A 20,894-nucleotide genomic window follows, 5' to 3' on the forward strand; every position below is an offset into this window, starting at 1 on the left:
CCCCTCTGTGTTTTCCTTCTCGAATTTAATAATTTATTAGAAATAATATCAGGCACCTCCGGGATTCTTCGAGACGTCGGAGAACTTCGGAGATAAATTCATAATTCTCGTCCTTATTCTAAGCGATATCGTATTATCTACTTAACGCTAATTTTGTACGTACAAATTCGATATTTATTTCCGTCGCGTCAGCGAATCGCATCGTCGTTTGTGACACTGGCTCGACGTTAATCTTCGTACGATGTGCGATGCGCCAGGAACATTTCGGTATAAAAATCAACACCAGGAACAATTTAGTATAAATAAAAACTAGTTAACGATCGTTTACATATCACGTGTGCTTATTTCGATTTACATCTCGCAGCATACGACTTTCTGTGCTGCGGAATCGCTCATACGCGTTATCTCATGAGCGGCTCCAATAATCCCCGAGATCACGAGAGACTCGAAGCGGCTGGATTCACGATGATTCGTAGAGGGGCAAGGATTGGTGCAGCCAGCTCTTGGTACCGCCTTCGGCAAAGTCCGCGGCCGCGTGTCCGCCACCCTTCAAGACCCACTTGGTCGTCAGCAGCCCGTCGACTCCTACAGGGCCACGCGCATGGATACGTGCCGTAGAAATGCCGACCTTTAGAAAGAAAGAAATGAACAAAAGTTACTACAATATTAAATTATTAAAATTATTAAAATTATATAAAAATATGTAAAAATAATTAATATTATTGATAAATATTATTAAAAATTATTTAAAGTATACATATATGCAGGGTATTATATACATGACGTTTGCACAAACTTAAGAAGCATGTTTCGGGTGCAAATTGAAGTATAAAAGTCTTACGATGGATCTTGAATTATGGATGTTTATGGGACATTTTCTACTTTGATTTGCATGAGAAATGTGCTTAAGTTTGTACAGTATGCCAAGTAAAGGCACACACAAAAACGTAAGCAGTAAGAAAATTGACCAATTACAGCCGATTATTCTCCTTACGGTCGAGGAATAATCGACTGTGATTGGCCAATTTGCTTAAGCCTTACTCCTTACGTTTTTCCGTGTTCCATGGCCCTAACACACTGTACATATGATAATGCAAAACATATCAAGGCGTGTCTCTTCGTGACTCACGCGAGGGAAAAAGGAATTAGCTTCCACGGGTAAAAACTTGGCTGTCCATATAGTACAGCAACTGAAATTTAGTTAATTCAGCTAACTCTCCTTGTCTCTGTACGTTGTTTTCAGCTCTGGGAGCTAAAAGCGACTGAATTACAGTTGCATCATATGAACTGAGCGAATTCCTTTTTCCTTCGGCCGAAGAAGATCCCGGCCGGCTTACCTCCGCCCCGAGACCGAATCTATAGCCGTCCGCGAACCTACTGCTGGCATTGTGGAAGACACAAGCGCTGTCCACCTCCCGCTGGAAGTGCACCGCCGCGTCGGTGTGCTCGGTGACGATAACGTCGGTGTGACTGCTGCCGTATTTATGAATGTGATTGATAGCGTCGTCGACGTCCGAGACCACCTCGATGGTGCACTCGAGCGCGCCGTATTCGGTTCGCATGCTCTTGGCGGCCGGCGGGCCGAAGGTCAGCAGTTCCCTCAGCTTTGGGCCGGAATTGATTTTCACCTGGAAGGTCGCTCGCGCGATACGCGCGTACGTAACGTTAGCGTCGTGACGGAAAATCGTACGGAGGAGAAGACGGATCCCGGAGGATCAATCCTGGTGGAGACGGACGATTTCGGCACGGATAGGAAATTGAGGTAAACCGAGGTGAGGACGGAGAGCGTTGTTAAAATTTCGGATACGCGAGCGAATCTGTGTTCCGCAAAGGTGAAGATCAATTCGATCGATTCTTTGGTCCGCCAAGCCGTGATGTACGCGCCTGTACAATGTAATTTGAGGAGAATCCTTTCGCGGGATCCGGGCGACTGACTCGGCGAGAGTTTCGTTTACAACGCGAAATAGGATACGGCGCAAGAAATCCAGATAGACTGATTATCCCCGGTGCTTAATCCCTTTCGCCGTCGGCAGAACTCTGATACTCTTTTGAAAATAGAAATAAAAGGAAATCCCGAGATAATCGCTCGTTTACCGTTCTCTCTCTCTCTCCATTTCTTCCCCTTCCTTCTCTTTCTCCCGAGCCATCGTGACGAACGGAGCTCAACTCACCCCCTCCTTCTGCAGCATGCTGCACACGTCCGTGAAGAAGCTGCCGCTCATGAGGCTCTCGTGTATCAGCAACGTTTCCATGGCGTTGCAAGCCGCGGGGTAATCACACTTGGAGTCCCGTATGATCCGCATTGCCTTCGCTATGTCCGCGTCCTTGTCGACGTAAACGTGACATACGCCCTCGGCATGTCCCAGCACGGGTATGTGCTTGGACTGATCCTGAATCGTGCGCACCAGCTCCGAGCTGCCGCGCGGTATTATGAGATCGATGTGCTTCTCCATCGAGAGGAGATCGCTCACGTCCTCCCGCGTAGACACCAGCGAGATCGCGTTCGAGGCGCCGAACTTGTTCAGCGCCTCCTTCACGAGCTCCATCAGGTACTTGTTGCTGTTGGCGGCCTCTTTGCCGCCCTTCAGCAGCAGCCCGTTGGCGCTGGACATGGCCAGCGCGGCCACCTGGGGCAGACTGTCCGGCCTGGACTCGAAGATCACCAGCAACACCCCGATCGGCACTGTGATCTGCTCCAGCTCCAGGCCCTCGGCCAGCCTTGTTCTGCGGATCACGCGACCCACGTTCCTCAGCGAGTCCACCGCGATCTGACGCAGACCGGAGCTCAGGGACTTCAGTTTCGCCGGCGTCAAGGAGAGACGCGACAGCAGAGCCTTGGCCAGGCTCGCCTTGCTCGCCGCTTCCAGATCCAGCGCGTTCGCCGCGAGTATCTCGGGCTGCTTCGTCTCCAGCAGGTCCGCCAAAGTGTTGATGCATTCGGCACGTTCCTCCGGGCGTAGCGCCTGCATCATTCGGCTGCCGACGCGGGCTGAAACGTTTTTTATTCACCCGTTTTAGCAGCCGACACGGGGCGAATGGCAGGGGTCTCCTAGGACTGGCTGAATACGAAAATGACTTAAAAAAGAAATGTTCTTGATACCTCGATCAAAAAGAAAGGGGGGAAAGAAAAGAAAGAAAGGAAGAACGTTGTACGTAAATATAACGCGAAATCGAAAATATGAGTTACCGCGATCGATTACGACGGACAAGATAGATGGAGGGCGCGAGATAAAAGAAAAAGGAGAAGCACCCGGCTGTCCGACATATGGAAATTGAGGGGATAATAAATCAAGCGTAGTTGAGTTATTCCATCCGGCACACGAGACCGTCATAGAAGTTCCATTGAAGCGATCGTGAATTTTCGTTAACGAAGGAGACCGTCTAATGAAGAAGCGTCGATGCGATCGATGCTATTCCGTTCGAAACGCCGGTGAAAAACAATACGCTCAATCCGAACAACAAAAGCTGGGAATATATGGCGCGCCCGTATACGCGGAGAAGCGTCCAGATGGATAGAGGGTACGTGCGTTACCGTAATAATATCTCGCGTATAACGAAGGAGCGTGTGGCGTCGAGTGGAACTTTTCAACGACGAGGGGATTAATAATATGCAAAACACGCGAAGCCGGCCGCGTTTATTCCGGATTTACATGCGCATGCTGAGAGTGCAGTCGACACCGCATTTCGATGGTTCGCATCTCGGCCGGATAAAAGCACACCGCTTAGCCGAACCGACAACGTTAGTGAGCGAGTAACACACACGCGCGTTATAATCAAGGAGGAGGTTTCACGCGCGCCTGCTTCACGTGAGCTCCGAGAGACCCCGTTATTTACAAGAATTATTTATCCGTGCTCGCGAAACGTTGGATTCCCGGGGAAAATTAGAAGAGGAGGAAAGAGGAGAGAAAACGTGGCGAAGGAAAGAAGTGAGAGAAAAATAAGGGAAGGAATAAAGGAGAGGGAGGAAAGAGAAGAAGGATCAGAGGGGAAGAAAAAGAGAGGAACGAGAAAAGGAAGAAGGAGAAGAAGAGAAGAGAAAGCAAAGTTTGAAATAAAAGATAAGAGTATTACCATTCTCGGCGATCACCTCGACAGGAGTGGACGAGCCGGTGGTCTGTGTGAAGAAGGTGCCGATCTTCCTGCCCGACAGGATGCTCTTGATGGCCTTCTCCTGGGTGCCGTTGCAGATTACCACCGAGACGCCACGGTCCATCGCCCAGAGAGCGGCGTTGACCTTGGAGTCCATGCCGCCGGTGCCCACCTTCGACTTCTCGCCGAATTTGATGGTGCCTCTGTGATCGGAGCTGAATGTGTGCAGCATCCTCGCACCGTCCTGCCAAGGTGGCAGATTGTAGATCCCGTCGACGTCGCTCATGATCACCAGGAGGCTCGCTTGGATCTCGGCCGCCAGCATCGCCGCCAGGGAGTCGTTGTCCTTGATGGAAATGCCTCTGCGACCGCCGCCGCCGGCGACTTCCTCATCGACCACCGGCGGCGGCGAGACCGCGTCGTTCGTGTTAATGATCGGCACGATGTTCAGGCTGATCAGCTCGGTGAGCGTGCTGAAGAGGTTCTTGCGCGTCTCCTCGTTGTAAAAGTCCGGCTTGGTCACCAGCACCTGGGCGAGCTTCACCCCGTACTGAGCGAACATCGCGTCGTAGAGCGACATGAGACCCGATTGGCCGACAGCCGCGGCCGCTCTTGGTTCCAGCATGGTTCCTGTGTGAACACGAAATCCAGATCATGATCTCTCACCTGTCTTCCTTCCGCTGGAAACGCGCAAAAGAGAAAAGAAGAGATGGTTAAATGATTCCGCCAAAATTGAAGCTTCGTTCTCGGCGTCAACCTTATTTTGTTACTGTTCTAACAAAAACGTAACAGTGGAAATATGCGTAGAATGTTTGATTACCATTATCTCGACATATACACGGAAAGAAATAATTTGCCGACAACGGCAATTTTATGCCGCAGCAAAATCTATCAATTATTCTATGGGCGGCGAAACAATTTGTTAAAAATACTAATTGCCACTCGCTGAATTATTTTGCTGAATCTACCGATTATTTTGATGTAAGAACAAATTAGCGAATGCAGGAAAACACTATTTTGTTCTAACGGCAAATTATGTCCTAAGGACAAATTCATTCAGCAGAATATTTTCTATCCTGACAAGACTGTTTCTGCTGTAATGATGAATAATTTGCTAATTTGGTTATGCTAACTGAAATTTATTATTTACGCAACTTTCGAACGATGTTCCGTTGCAACAGCAAAATGACTTTTCCCAGTGTAATAGCTTTCTCTCTCTCTTTCTCTTGCTGCAAAAATGAGTCTGACTATTTCATTGCGCTATTTTAGTCACAAAACGGCAAAGATCTCTTCCCCGGTTTGCGACGCGGAAACGCACGGTCGGACGATTCTCGAGATAAGATAAAGTTCTCGGCGAGGATTTTTGGCGAGGATGTGACGTCGAGTGTAAGGAACGAAGGGACACACGTTGTCGTAAGGGTGATGTTGCAGATGATCGGTCGGATACACATGTATCGAGAAAAGTTGCTACGCGCGCGCGACCAGTAATCGGGAATCCACTTGAGAGAAATTCATCGGACAAAGAGACTCCCGCAGGAATTCGTCGCCGGTTAGTTGTCGGCACGATCTATATATCTATATAGAAAGAGAGAGAGATGAGACGGACATTGTCGACTTGGCAAACCGCCCGCGAACATTCGGAAGTACTGTCGGAACGTTAACACCTCCCGTCTGAATACTTCCGCGGACGCTCGAATTTATGGACAATCATATCACCTCGTTTCTTTCTCCTTCTTTCCAAAAAGCATCGGACTGTTACTTATCTTAGCCAACTGAGCGACACACACATATACACACACACTCTCATACACACATAGGGTGAAACAATAACTACACGGAGAAAAGGGTTCCTTTTGTTTCAATAAAAATGTTGTTTCACTAGGTTTCACTAGAGCGAATCATGTTGTTTGATAGAAAAAAAGCAGTATTATTTAGAAGAAATAACATTTCATTATCAATAAATAAAAACCTATTTCATTATACGTTAAATATTGTTCCACTAAAATAAAGAAGTTCTTTAATATTTTTTTAACATAACGTTACTTCTTTCAATTAATTTTATTGTTTGTGGCAACCATCGTGATGTTTGGATGATAAAAATACAAAAGAAATGTGTGTTATTTAACGTGAAGACATTTATCGTTCGAGAAACCAAACAATCCTGTTTGTTTGGCCAAACATTCGACGGTTTGCTCGGCTAAAAGATAAATTTGTTTTCAATTAAAGATATTCTATCAAATCCAAAGAAATCTTTATCTCAATTTGCCACCACCTTGAGAGAATGCTTTCGAGAGATAAAATTATTTTATTCACACTAAATGAAGAGGAGGAAAGTTTGCATTTGCAAAAGGTGTTCGAAGCGAGACGACTGTTTAATGCAATTTCTCTGATGGATACATTTTTCTTCCGCTGTCATATCTCGGAGATACAGTCAAGGTGCTAATAGTTATTGCCTGATCCAGTGTAGGAAATTGCGAACGTCGCGTCGTCTCGACCAACGCTCGGCAGAACACGATTAATCAAAGGTGCCTCTCTTCGCTGTATTTCAGCGTGACCATATGTCGTTCGTCATTTTCCTCCCTTCCCCAATGACTTTCCCCGCGTAACTCTTTAATAACCAGATAAATATTAACATGCGCCGCTCGGCGCGTCCGAGTCATCGCTCGGCCGCTCCTCATGAAATTATTAATGTCCCGCGTGAATTGTTCACGCCATAATCGTTCCCGGTAGCCCCGCGCGCGTATACCGTATGTACCGAATCAATGATCCGGTTAACGAGGAATAGCCTTGATTGCGACACCAACAAGAGCCATTTCTGTCACGCGCGAGGGAGGAGACGGGGGAGCAGAGGACGAGATTCGTCACCGTCAAGGAAGTTATTGTCCCGTGGCATGACCGACCGCGTCGCGCACCGCAAACATGAAATATATTCGTATATTCTGCCGAGCGAATGATTTATATTCCGCACCCGGTGCGTCGACAATGCGCCGCCGATGCGTCCCATCGCTCGCTCTTTTAATGCTCGTTGTTAATAAACGAGCGGGATAAATGAGGGGGAAAATGTCATCCACCGTGTCCGATGCGGGACGCAATGTGATCCGGACGTGACTCTTGATATCTCTCGCAAAATATGATCTAATTTATTCAACGATTTATTCAACACCGGCGGAGATACCGCCGTGTACCGTCCGCGTTGTACACGCAATGCGTTTCGCGAGATAACCGCCTTTCATCTTCCATTATTAACAACGGCACACGTCCGGGGTGAAACGAGCGTCTATTCCAGATAAGCTGTGCGCCGTAGGGAGGTTGAAGTTTAAAGTCGTCCGAAGTTAAACGCGAAAGGCCGCGCGGTCTCGGGGAGATCCGGTCGCAAAATTACGTCCAAAAATTAGCCGCCGTTCTCGCCCGGATAGAGCGCCCGCGGCGGCTCGGTAATTTCTTCGTACACGTGACTCGCGAGCGCGCGCTCTTAATTAGAATTATGAGGGCCGCTATTGATTAGGAGCGTCTCACTCCGGACGTCTCTCAAAAGGGATTAACACTAATTGCGGTCTCGCTATAGGAAGATTATCATTTTCCCGGCGTCAATTATGCTAATGGCAGTTCGTCCGCGTATTTGCGTACAAAATTCCCCTTCTCCCCCGTCCTCCCTCCCTCGCTCTCGCCGGTGGCGTATGAAAGTATTAATTAAAGTCTACCGGCGCTCAACCGGTAGAGCGACTCGGTGGGCCTTGTGATACATCGCCCTCGGCTGATAGAGCGTCGGGAGCACGTCTGAATATAGAATCGGCAGCGGCGGAACACGCCGTGCCAATTACACGGCGCACAGCTACCTCGTGCACGGTCCCGGCAGGAAGAGTGAAGGGGGAGATAGAGATAGATAGAGAGAAAGAGAGAGAGAGAGAGAGATCCTCCTCGTCACGTGCGAAATAGGTCGGGTTGAACTTTGAAACTATCGGTGATCGATGACCTTTGAGCACGGGAAATTGTAGCGTTTAGATAGGACGCATTCTTACGAGATTACGATTCGCATACACGAGACGTCCACACACACACACACACACACACACATAGAGAGAGAGACATACATACACATTGCCGACGGAGACGGGGCGGGGTGGAATGAACGGCAATTGATCGATATTATACTTCAGCCGGCGCGTTGTAAGACGCAGATAATCGTAGGAACTATTATAAATGTCGACGGCGGGGTCGCACGTGCGGACTAGAGACAAGAGCGAATTCCACGTGGAGCTGATCGAGCCCGGCGAAGAAAGTGAACCGAGCGAGCGTCAAGCGCCACTTCGCGACGGGATGAGAGATCGAAATTAGAAGGGCGCGAAAACGAGTGACGAAGTCCGAAGTCGGCCCCGCGTGTCACGTCCGGACGATGCAGCGGGGAGAATACTTCGGAGAGCAATTCCGAGGACGGAACGAGGAAACCAAAGAGGAGAAGATATCCGCGGTGAGTTATCAACGTCGCGCGCAACCGGTGATATCCGGACCGTGTAATGCGCTCGTCGACAGTGAATATGCGAGATAAGGCGAATGCGAAGGGAGTTCGCGAGACGATATAATTCCCCGAGAGGTCCTAGACGTCGGTTACAACGGGCGCAACAGTTGCCGAAATGCGGGGGAGACGACTAATGAGGGGATTAGGCGCGAGCGCGTGGGAAACCGGGAGCGTTCTAGGGCGCATCGTACAACGGAGTACAAAGTTCACCGCAGCTTAGAAATCGGATCTGTCGGATCGGCCCGAAGTGTCAAACGCTGCGGTTCTCGAGTGACCCGACCTCGTATTGTGCCTTGACATTTACTTACTCTGTTATCATTACTAAAATGTATAATTTTACTTAATTATATATTAAATGAAAATAATATAAATTCCGAGTCATATTCCATAAAATACGTTGCGAACCGTTGAACAAGCTGACGTAGCGCGGAACGTACCCGCGTGCTCCCGTGTGTGATCCGCCGGGCTAAGGGTTTCCCTCATCGACAGAGACATTAAGAGCTCCTGGGTCAGCTTCTGCTTGCCAAAGGCGACCGCACCGCTGGTCACCATGATGCATTCGCGTCCTTCGTTCTGACATTCAGCTACCTGCTCCACGATGGAGGCCAGACGTCCCAGTGCCAGGCCGTGCTCGTCTTCCCTCGTTATAACGGCGCTACCGAGCTTGACGACCAATCGGCGGGCGTATTTCAGTTCGCTACGCTCCGTGAAAGTCTGCGGTCGTCGCGGTCTCTCCGATGTTTGCAGCTCTCTTCGCAGGTCCACGCGGTTGCCCTTTAAAAGTTTTTTCTTTATTCGTTCCTTTTTCCACAGAATGAGAGAGAGAGAGAGAGCGAGATGAAGCTCGGGGTGAAGTGAGTCCCTTTCGGTCGAGGGTACATTAGTCCATTATCGCGTGCACGACGGATATTTATTAACCTTTGGTATACCATCTCGTGGCATTAACTAAATTAAGGAGGTTATAAAGCTCAACGTCGTATTTTCAATGGCATATCGAAGGGGTCACTTGTAAATTTGATATTTACCAAGCAAAGTTACGGTCTCACACATTGATTTCACTACCTAAATAATATATATTCATTTGAGTGTTAATCTCGAATTGAATGCCAAGTAATACTTGCGTCGATACCAATTCAATCGAGACTAAAAATCTTCTAAGAAGATCGTAACATTCCTGCTTATATACGCAAGAATATCTATCATTGATTTAAGACTAATTTTTTTTCCGTGTATACGTGATGAAAGTTTCATGAAATTTTCTTGTCAAACTCATTTCACCTTACAATCCTCTTTAAAGGAGGAAAATAATTCGTTCCACTGGAAAGAAATACAAGTGAAATTTCTCTTTTTCTGTTGAAATATATCAATCTTTAAAAAATAACACATACCCACACACACATGTATTCTTTTTTAAAGATATTTAAAGATTGATATATTTCATAATTTTTATACTATTCTCGAAAATGTTTACTTTTTTAACGGAAAAAGAGAAAATTTATTTGTATTTTTTTCCAGTAAACTATATATTGGAGAGCAGTTGAAAAAAGAAATTTGAAATTAAAATTGAGCCCAAATGAAGCCCGACGGTGTAGCCGTGAGTTCTATTTCGTTACAACGCTTGTCGCGGCATTCTATTACATTCGCGCAACTGCGAGATCCGGCGTTCTCGAGAAGTCCGGCGACGTGGCATTTCTTGCGGTAGAAGTAACCAAGTTATCACAAAGATGCACGAAGAAGAAGCCGTGGAAGATTGATATTTATGCTAAAACGCGGTAGACCGCGCGCGCGGATATAGCCGCGGTCTGCATCATCTTCATGCAGATCGTATTTATCTCAAAGTATTTACGCGGCAACGTTAACGGACTTTCTGAAGATGAAATTACGTTCTCTTTTAATTTATCCTGCCCCCCTCCTCCTCTCTCACGACTTCGACACGTGAGCCTCGAGGTGAAGTTCGGCGCGAATGGTATTTCCCGAGAACGCTGCATGAGATTATCGTCCGCACTGCCGTCTTATCACTTCGCGCTCGATGACGCTGCTAATTCTATTCGGCCGTGAGGTTTAATAAAACGTCTAATAAACGCGTTTCCGCACGTTAACGTAATGAGATCGGTTTTGCTAGAATCTCGCCTGAAAGCCTATTTTGCATGATGGAATTTATATCCGATCACCTGTGCGGCGCGTTCCCTCCTCCCCACTCGTCGCCAGCCACGTGATCCGCCTTGACGCGAGGAACGTGCGGGAATATCGGCCAATAACAACGGCGGTAATTAAATGTGGAAGCTTGCTTGGAAAATTTCGTTTCCGCTCGGACGCAGAAAGCAAACGGGGAGCCGCACGACACGCCTCAGATATTTGAGATTCTTATCGCGTATCGCCGCTCTTCGAGTTACGAGATACGAGATTTATTTCGAATTTCATCGCGGGGACACGCCGGCGCACGACTCGCGCTGACCGCAGCGAAATATATATATCGCTCGGACTTTCCCGGATTATCTACGTTTACATAGACTCGTATCGGCGATAATAGTCGGAATGCGATGATTACGGGGCGCGTATAATATTTGTAAATATTCCGAAGGAACACGCTGATACACTGTATCTGCATATCTTTCACTTTCGGACTTTCACGCATATATACACACAATACCGTGCCTATGTGGTTAATACGGAAGAAACGGGACGCGATCATTCGTGATTAAATCGAGTGAGACGACTCCGGGCGAGGTTCTCTGTCTTCTCGACACAACAAACATACGATATAATACATAGGCGGGTTTAAACGCGGCGATAAGGACGCTGATTACCGATCGCGTCGTGGTAAATTACGTCGTAATATCCTCTCTTATCTCCGCACCGAGAGAAATGCGCTCTATTTTTACACGTCACTCTCCCCGACCCGCTGTGTCGCGGGCAACGCGAAAGAGCGCAGCTCGCGCGTGCTGCATCCCATCAACGTGTGCAATTTCATCCGCGGGAAAATTGACATGAGCGAGCTTTTCACGGAAATTCGCGTCGTTTCGCGAGCTCTCGATCGGTTAATCGAGCCCCGAGATGAATATTTATATTTATTGTTGTTACATCATACGGTTTATATTTTTAACTGTAACATATTATTCTTATATTTATACAGTCGCGATGCTGTGTTGCCTCACGTATCGGCCTTATTCTATTGCGCACGCTTTGCATTATTCATAGTAAAAAACCATCTCTGTTTTCATAGTATTCGTAGTAAAAACGACATACTGAAATTTTAGGTCACATTCCAACAAGCTGAACATGCTAGAAAGTTACATGTTAACGACGTAAATATTTATTAATTTAACATTATATTTTTAATATATTCCCCATGTTAAAGTAACAGGAAAATTTTGTGTTAAATCGGTCCACTGAAATTTGGCGTTCCTTTAATAAAGTGAATATGTTAAAAAGTAATATGTAACACGAGATGAATACGTTAATTTAAAATTGTATTACACATAAATTTCAATGAATAGTTTTTAACGTAAAATTTTTTACCGTATTGCTTAGTCTCCTTTTCTTCTTTATGACTAATGAAATTATCATTTTTTCTCGTCGCGTGGCTCACAAAGACCTCCGGAATAATACACCTGTAATCAATTCGGAGATAATACGGCGCGCGTGCTCGACTATCACGCGTGTTTCACGCGAATTCGATAATTATTATCTCGTAGGGGAGAACTTATCAATTTATAAAGAGCGCATGTCGACCGATCGAACGAATCCCTCTCCTGGTCGTTACAATTTTAGCACGCCCGTTTCTCGATATTGCCGCCGTTATTCGGTGACGATTTCTCACCGCCGGGAAACGTGTACGCGCGTGCATTTATTGTAAATATTGAATATTGACGTTAATTATACGAAAAAGGCGGCGTGTATACCGGTAAGATTAAAGTAAAAAATAAGGTAAAAGTACCAACGATCGAGCATACGATAACACGTACGTAAATAACATTCTTGTTATTTCGGTCTTTAAAGACGAATATTTAAACTCCCAACATGAAATATATGTACATATTAAATATATACGAACGTATGCTCGAAAGTTTAGATATTCGTAGTTAAATACCGAAACATAAGCAATAAGAATGCGTCTAAGTTTAAGTTTGCGTATCCGGCTGTTCATACTTTTACCATTAGTTTACCATTTTGTAGCGTCAGATATCATTCGGCATACGCGTTCCGCGCGGCTGAGTTTCGCTACCAAAACGTTATCACAGCCACTTACGTCGTCGACGCGACGTGAGGCGCATCGATGCCGCGCTGTAAACTGTGCCTCGGCGAAATCGGAATTATTTTTCGAGTTCGCGCGAGCTTTGTCGTCATCATCGTCGTCCGCGCCCTATAGTACGGGCGAGAGTTAGCGAGAGAGTCCGTGCTTCCACCGGCGGAAAGTTTCCGCCGACGGGACGGCTATCTGTCGCGTCGTCACCGCGCGTCGACGCAGCCGGGAGAGACAAGCGTCGTCGTCGTCGCGTACTCTCTCCTCGATTTATTAACGTCGAAACGGAAGTCACCGTGAGTGTTTCGCGTCGACCGGGGAGGAACTCTCCCGGTGAAACCGCGACACGCTCGCCGACGGACAGCGTGCGGAATGTCGCGTTGCCTTGTTGGATTTACCAGCGCTCGCGAACACGCCGGCCGTGTCACGTTGCTGTTACCTTCGGAGTCCCCCTCGAGAGACGATAAGGAGACATATAAGTTCGAAGTCATACATAATTCATGATAACGACAATATGCCGCTGGCGCACGTACTGTTTGCTGCTGTAAGCGCAGTCCCGCGGACGTCGTGACCAATTTGCGCGGGTAACACCCGAGCCGGGCGAACCTCGTCAGCAGGAGCGTCGAATACATGGCGGAGTCTGCGGCACCTTCCTCTTCGGGGCTTGCCGACGATTAGTCAGCTGTTTCTCTGTCTTCCTCCCTCCTTCTCTCTCTTTTAGTTCCTCCGGGCGATCGGCACGTCTTGGACGGTGCGCGAAGATTTACGGTCCGAGATTACGACCGGCCGACGACGATCATCGAGCACTCGGTGCGAGAATCGATTATTCCTGCGAAAAGTCCTGTCGGATTCCCGGATGGGCCGCACGGCAAGATGGATTACCTGGAGCGGCAATAACGTGGAAAACGCCGGAGATGTCACGGTTACGTCCCCACGGCACGTTCGATTTACCGGCTAATCTCGCGGTTATGGATAGCTCCGTGGAATGGATTGTGATGCCGCGTCTGGCTCTGAATCAGGCCGTTGTAACTTCCCCCAATTACCGGGGTGCAGAAGGAGAGAGGAGCCGACGAGGGTGGAACTCGCGAGTCGCGACGGACGCGAGCGGTACCGATTTTCGTACCTCGTCGCCGAGGCGTCGAGCAACCGCGGCGATGGTCAACGACACACTGCTGCTTTATACGCGATTGAATCGGGAGACGTCGTTATCGCGCCTCTAGATTAGAGACGAACCTTCCAATGAACGGAGGAGGGACAGGGCGAGAGATGTCGGTCTCTCACGGTGATCGGTAACTGAACGGTGAGCAGGAGCATGAAGGAAGAGGAGGGGAACCGGTGACGTCTCCGCGCGCACGTCTCAGCGTGTGGATCCGAACTTATCGTTTTCCGAGAGTTTTTCCGCTCTTAATTGCCGAGGTTACGCAAAGTCCAAGATCGCCGCGCCTGCTCGACCGTGTGCTCTCTATATGACGATACGCGGGCATCGCGCGCTGGATCCGTTCGCGTCGGTGAACTTCGACCCCGAGGATTGCGAATCACGTAAACACTAGCTCACTGATATCGCAGGCCGAGTCATTCTTTCGCTATGCTACGTTCACGTAGTGTTAGTGAGATCGATCTAGACTCGATAAGCGATCGAACGTTGCACGGCGGAGCGCAGTGGAGCTAAAGCGGCGAAAAATCCGATCTTGGAAAATTATTCGGGGAAGAATAATAAAAAAATATATACATTTGGGGGAGGGAGAGAGAGAGAGAGAGAGAGAAAAGGTAGGGTTAATTGCCGTCTTACAGCGGAATATTAAGAAAGGAGTAATGGTACAGAGACATGTAATATTAAAGCGACATGAAAAGGGCTCCGTGATAGAAAATTGTTTGAACAAATTATGGAGGCTCTCTTCCTTTAAGTGATAATTTCGATTTGGAATTTGTTCACGCGCGTAAACATCTCTCGCGATCGTTTCGATTGAGATCGGCGTATCCGCCGGTAATCGACGACACGGTGAAGTATCACTGATCATCGTGGAGACATTAAGGAATCATCGCGCTTAAAACGTAAAGTGTCACGGATCATAGCCCACCCTCTGAGATTTCGAAGATCCTTCCGTCGCGATTTATAATCGATCGTGCGTCATTACATCACGTGAAATGTGATTACATGTCGCTCGTGGAATAATACGCGCGCGCATACATACACACAAAGTTCAAGTAGTTTTTACGCTTTCCGACCGACGCATATTGAATCTTTGTCACGTAGCGATTAACGTCATCGCATCTTCGCCATCGCTCGTAAACAAATTCCGCCTGTTTGCGGTATGTACACCGCGATATCGGTCCGTAAAAAAGGATCTCTTTTTCCCTTTCTTTTTCGCGAGGAACAATGAAAAGCGGAAAAATGAACGAGCGCGGAAACAACTCGGATGCTTCCGAGATATACAGGTACATCTCTTTTCTTCGATACGTTCAGGGCTTACCTACCGAGAGAGCGAACCAATAACGGCGGCGTGCAGCAAAATATAAATGACACTTCACGTAACAGTAAATCTGGATTAAACTCTGTGGGAACAATACGAGCAACAAAATTGTATCATGTAATAAGAAGTTTGCGCGGAGAGAGAAAAAGATTGCTTTTAATTATTTTAAAAAGAGTCATTGCGGTCTGACAGTGGCACGATTGATAATATTCAACAACGACAAGAGAGAGAGAGAGAGGATTGGATCCATTTAGAGACATGTGTTTGCAAATTAGATGTGATACGAATGTGCTACTTGCAATAAACGCGCTAAAAACCCTTTCTCGCGTTGAACATGGTGATTTATCAATTAAACGGATCCATCGGCGGAAAGGTCCGTCGGCGAAAAGGCTGACAAGCGAATAAATCGGAAGCCATCCTTTTTGCTCCAACTTTTAGCTTATAAATAATCCTCTCTATGATCCTTTGTCACAAGCGGCTTACAAGCTGAATGAAAGCCACGCGCAGGTAAAATGTACGATGTAGGAATACCTCAACAACGCTGTCCGAGTTCCGATAGAACCCATCCTACCTCATTCTTTTGTAATAACACGTAATCCTCGAATAAATTTCTCTCTCTCTCTCTCTCCCTCTCTCTCTCTCTCTCTCGGCTTATATTTATTCACGGACTCGCAGTAATGACTTTAACGAACAAATGTTGCGCGCAGGGGCCGGTATATACTTTCCAGCCACTCGACGGTCCTGATTGATACTAATAAACGCGAACTCTGCGGTCATCGGTGGAAATCATCCCGTCTCGACGGAGATTCTCTTCGCCGCGATTAAACGAAAATTAAGCGGTGACCTTTTCTTATGACGTGAACGCGGCCGTGATAGTGTGATACTCTCTTTCCCTCGGCAGATAGCGGAAAGTTTAAACAAAAATTCCCTCGGACTCGGCTCGCGATTTCCTTATCGAGAGCGAGCGAAGTGCGCGCGGCGACGCGTATTCTAGAGTGTAAGCGAAATAACATACATATATATATAGAGAGAGAGAGAAAGAGAGAGAGATAGAAAGAATTGCGTATCGAAATACGTCATATTCGCATGAAGTCACATCGGCTCCATGAAAGAGATGGATTATAAATCGCACGTAAACACTGCGATAACACGGTCCCGGTCGTGTGTATGCTAATGCATGCTAAAGCGACGCCATCGGTACCTATAATGCGTCCTTCTCATTATCAAATGCATTGTATACACGGAACTATCTATTCGTTATTGTCAACGATCTGTCTCGATTGATAATATGCGGCGTTTGAATGCCTCCGACGGCTTACTCGGTCGTATCGATTTATCTATTATACGACGTCCGCGTCGGACAATGAAGATTGAAAGCTATTTACATGTCGCGAGAGCGTGCGTAACGTTATTGGCCGAGAAATAACGAAGAGCGAGCGGTGAACACAGACGCGGTTCCCCGCGTTCTGTGTTTCGGATACGTGACTCCTAAACTTCGTGGAAATCATCTCGCGGGAGAAACCAGCAGCCGCCGGAAGGTCCCGCGCGCGAGTCGTGTTTCTGCTTTCTCCGTGGTAAACGCAACATCGACTTCGGCGTTTCGGCGTTCGAGACTCGCATCCGTGAGCGAGTCTCTCGACTGTTCACGGGGTCGTGATGTGTTACAACGAGTCACCGCGATCTTTAGCGAACCCTTAGCGAACCTTGAGCGAGTCTCGAGCGTGTCGGCGAAATAATTAACAAGTTCTCGCGGTGCGAAGTTCTCGATCGCACGATCCTCCGTGTCTCGTTCATCCTTCCTCAACCTCCTTCTTTTTCCCTCTTTCCACCCCCTCTCTCTCCCTCTCTCTCTCTTTCTCTGTTTCGAGAGAATTTTCATTTCGATCGTTGTGTACGCAGGGAGAGGGGCGAAAGGAATGTCCAGTCTTAACGTTAACGACGAGAGAACCGCGCGGTGGAAGAGCGTTTTTTAATCAGGTATTTCTTCCCGACAAGACCATTTTTTACACAGCCGGAAAATAGATGACGCCCGGCTGGGAGCGGCCTCTTCGCGTGCATCATTCATGCGCTCCGTAATGATGATAACGCATTCTTACTTCACTACTCCTCGACCTTCTCCGTCTGCCTTTCCTCGGCCGCCGAGTTATTAAAACGCAGATAAAGAAGTTCGGTGTACCGCGCGGAAGAATGGCGCGCGTCTCCCCGAGCAACGTTACGAATTGAATCAACACCCGACCGCTATTAAACCGCGGTGCAATACACTCCGGGGTGGAGACAAAAAGCGAGCCGTCGGGGAGAAAAAGCGATCGGGCAACCGGGCGTGAGGTTAACGACATCCGCGACAAGAAGTTTCTGCACCGACGGAATAATATTGTGCGGCGGAGGAGTGGAAGAGAAAAGAACGATAGATAGACAGAGATAGATAGATAGATAGATAGATAGATAGAGACAGAGAGAGAGAGAGAGAGCTGTCAAGCGGCGTTGGAGCAGGGCGCGCGGTGCATTTTACAAAATACCTCCTCTTTCTCTCTCATCCCTCTCGCGTGCAGCATCCCCTTCGATGTCCACCGGCCCGACGTGTGATAGTCTCTTTAACTATCCCGTTTTTACCCTTTCCGCCGGACGCTTCTCTCCTTTTCTCTCTCTCTCTCTCTCTCTCTCTCTCGACTTCTCCCTCTCCCTTCCCTTTCTCGCTCTCACTTTTTCTCTCTCTTCTTCCACCTTTCTCCGCTCTCGAAGAGCAAGAGAGAGCAATCTCGCGCTCGACGGAAGCCTGCGCAGAGCGCTCAAACGAGGAGCAACATCGGGCGGGGGTGGCGGCGGCGCCGTCAGTTATCGGGAGGGAGCGTGGGAGAGCACTCGCGCGAGTGGGAGGAGGACCGAGGGAGGCTGCGAGTTGCGAGTGAGAGTGAGAAGGTACGCCGGCGGCCGATCCGAGAAAGAAGGCGCGACGCGGCGAGCAAGAGACGGAAGGGTTGGCGGAGGAGAGAGAGAGAGAGAGAGTACGTCCGTGTCTTTTCGACGTCGACGCAACTGGGTTGGCGCAGAATAGCTGCTCAGTGCTCGTCGAACGGCGCCGCGCTGCGACGGGATCATGCCGCCGCGCCCTGCGCCACCGATCGACCGATCTCAGGTACGAGAGAGAGAAAGAGAGGACATAGAGAGATCATTGTCAGCGAAGCACAACAACCGTCTGCGTCCACGAAGTCCTTCGCGTAAGTTCGTGCCATGGGGGTGAGAGCTCTCTCGAGCGCGAAATCGCGACGATCGAGGGTGCGTTCGCGAGAGAGAGAGCGCTCAGTCCCTCCGACGAGGGGGTTCTTGGACTCCGGTTGCGCGTACAGTTGCACACACGAGATGCACGCACACACACGTACACACTGTAGTCAACGATAAGAAACGCGCGCTCTACGAGCGAACTCGGGCGAGTATCTTTTCCGCCGTGATGCATGGCTCTCGGAAAGTTGCGGAGTGTCTCCTGCGGTCGCTATCTCAGCGGATTTCCTGGCAGGATTCTCGATACTCCTCGTGATCGATCGAGACATTCGCGGGATAGAGGTATATCGTGTGCCACCAGGACACGTATTCCCGCGAGTTTCGACGGGGTTTTGCCGCGAACTTCCGTCCGATCGCTCGGGGGGAGAGAGAGTAAGAAGTTGCACGGAGTCGATAGGTAGGTAGATAGGTAAATAGATGGAGGTACGTAGACCAAGAAAGAGAGAGAGAGAGAGAGAGAAAGAAAATGAGTCCTTTCGTAATTTGCCCCATTATTTCCCCGGGGATGCCGCGATCTCGCCGTCGGCGATCTGTATCCGCGACTTCAAACGGCGCTATAAATTGATATACTTTGCTAGTTGCCGAAGAACGATCACCTGGTCTCTGGCGTCCCCGGAGGATGCGATGATCGAGGATCGGTTGCAATGTCGTGCGTTCGCTTCCTCGGTCCGACTTGAGTCCAGTCACGCGGTGGTATTCTGCCATCGTCCACGTTCCAGGGAAGACTGTAGTCTGGAAGAGAAAGCCGTCGTCGGTACGCTTGAATTGCAAGACTCGGTCCGAAAACGAATATTCCAAACCCTCGAAGCGGGCCCTCTTTGTACTTTCCACGCACGACCGGATACAAGGTGGCAGATCGTTTAACCCCTGGAAGATAAATTTCCCACGACAGACTCACGATCGCATAGTTTTTCCCGTGGGTCCATGATCTATCTCTCTCTCTCTCTCTCCCTCGCTCTCGCCCGTCGTCGTAATCGCGGAAATGAGAAACGACCGTTGGATTTGGCGAATGTTTACGGGAGTTATGCATGTTCCGAGTGTACACTCGGGGCGAAAGCGTTACGTGCCTCGTGAGAGCTTTTACGGCGGTTAGAGCGCGGGGACGCTGGCGGTGGCTGTCCTTCTCGGTGGGGAAAGTAGTTAGACCGCATCTACGGTCAGACTTTACTGGGTGTCCGGCGGATCTTAGTCTGGTGGTTCGCGCGATATTGTTCGTTGAATATTCGTTCGGCGTTGCCCTGCGGGAAAACGGGGAAAGAAAAGAAGAGAGAAAAAGTGTGGATGAGAGAGTGAGAGATTGAGAGAGAGAGAGAGAGAGAGAGAGAGAAAGAGTTATGCGCGTCTCGAGTAGATTGTAACGCGGAAGTTTGTCGCCAAACTTGCCCTAACGAGCACCGTCGTGCATTTATTCTCGTAACGAGCGTCGTCGCGGATTTATTCGCGCGGCGACACGATCGCGATAAACCGTCGGGCGTCGGAGCTTTATTGGCGAAGATATGTAACTGGATCGCGCTCGTGCTTGCAAAATATTTACTGGTTCCGCGCTTGCAACGTGTGTTCGGGTTTTCTTCTTAGTCTCCTTTTTTTTCCGCGCATTTGAATATTTCATCTTATTATTGTTGGAAAATTGTTCATATTTCGCAAATACATTTCGGCGATACACGTATGTATAGCAATTAAAAAACATTTCAAACCCTCCAGTGAGAGGTATTTGTATTAATCAGAAAATATTTTGCTATACGGAAACAATACGGAATAACGAGTGCCAACATGCGCGCATCACACACACATACACACACACGTGTGCATTTAACAGAGCTGATCATTTTGTGAGAGAAATTGGATTTGTATATTTGTATATTTCTGCGACCTTATGTATTTACATCGTTCGGATGCGTATTTCGTATCCCGCATATTTTGTATTCGCTATATATTTATATGTATCATGGTTACCGCGAGGACGCGTACATGAAAACGTATATTAAAACGAAACCGGGCCCGGATTTACTATCGTTCGCAATTTATTTATTTATTGACAATTTGTCATTTCAGATTAGCCGCGATTTCCCGCTAGACCCGAGAATCTCTCACCTCGCGTTCCGCTTCTGTACATGCATTTTCGCAACATTGCAAATCCAAGCGTGTAATTTTACATACTTATGCGTGTAAAATCGTGCAGTCACTTTTGACATATTTTGTACGCACGTCACTGCTGTGATTTTATACCCACAAATGTGTAAAAATTACACTACGTATACATTGCAAATTCAATCGTGTAATCTTTACATACTTAAAAATC

At 48.1% G+C, this 20,894-nt stretch overlaps 2 protein-coding genes across 13 annotated transcripts in view; one reads left to right on the forward strand and one right to left on the reverse strand.

The window, feature by feature from the left end:
* Positions 1 to 10: 10 nt before the first annotated feature.
* Positions 11 to 16,111, reverse strand: LOC106747718 (delta-1-pyrroline-5-carboxylate synthase). 11 transcript variants are annotated; one of them, XM_014625539.1, is made up of 8 exons: positions 15,851 to 16,071; positions 15,320 to 15,401; positions 13,382 to 13,730; positions 9,043 to 9,379; positions 4,072 to 4,719; positions 2,172 to 2,989; positions 1,338 to 1,628; positions 11 to 628 (listed from the first exon to the last, which is right to left on the reverse strand). In XM_014625539.1, exons 3-8 carry the CDS (start codon positions 13,478 to 13,480, stop codon positions 461 to 463), a joined length of 2,361 nt encoding a protein of 786 aa, XP_014481025.1. In that variant the 5' UTR covers positions 13,481 to 13,730; positions 15,320 to 15,401; positions 15,851 to 16,071; the 3' UTR covers positions 11 to 460. The 11 variants fall into 11 exon arrangements, with proteins under 11 accessions (XP_014481025.1, XP_014481022.1, XP_014481027.1 ...); XM_014625536.1 differs by lacking the exon at positions 13,382 to 13,730 and having other exon boundaries at positions 15,324 to 15,401; positions 15,989 to 16,111; XM_014625541.1 differs by having other exon boundaries at positions 13,382 to 13,689; positions 15,324 to 16,071.
* A 2,003-nt stretch (positions 16,112 to 18,114) lies between these two features.
* Positions 18,115 to 20,894, forward strand: part of LOC106747765 (tyramine receptor 1) — a 28,455-nt gene continuing 25,675 nt past the window's right edge. The window contains exon 1 of one of the 2 annotated variants that reach the window (XM_014625649.1): positions 18,115 to 18,534. The gene's annotated coding sequence lies outside the window, so the exon portion shown is untranslated. The remainder of the gene's footprint in view (positions 18,535 to 20,894) is intronic. The other variant, XM_014625650.1, reaches the window with a different exon arrangement.

Source organism: Dinoponera quadriceps, unplaced genomic scaffold (assembly GCF_001313825.1).
Source record: "Dinoponera quadriceps isolate SergipeBrazil2010 unplaced genomic scaffold, ASM131382v1 scaffold1395, whole genome shotgun sequence".
Lineage (NCBI taxonomy): Eukaryota > Metazoa > Arthropoda > Insecta > Hymenoptera > Formicidae > Dinoponera > Dinoponera quadriceps.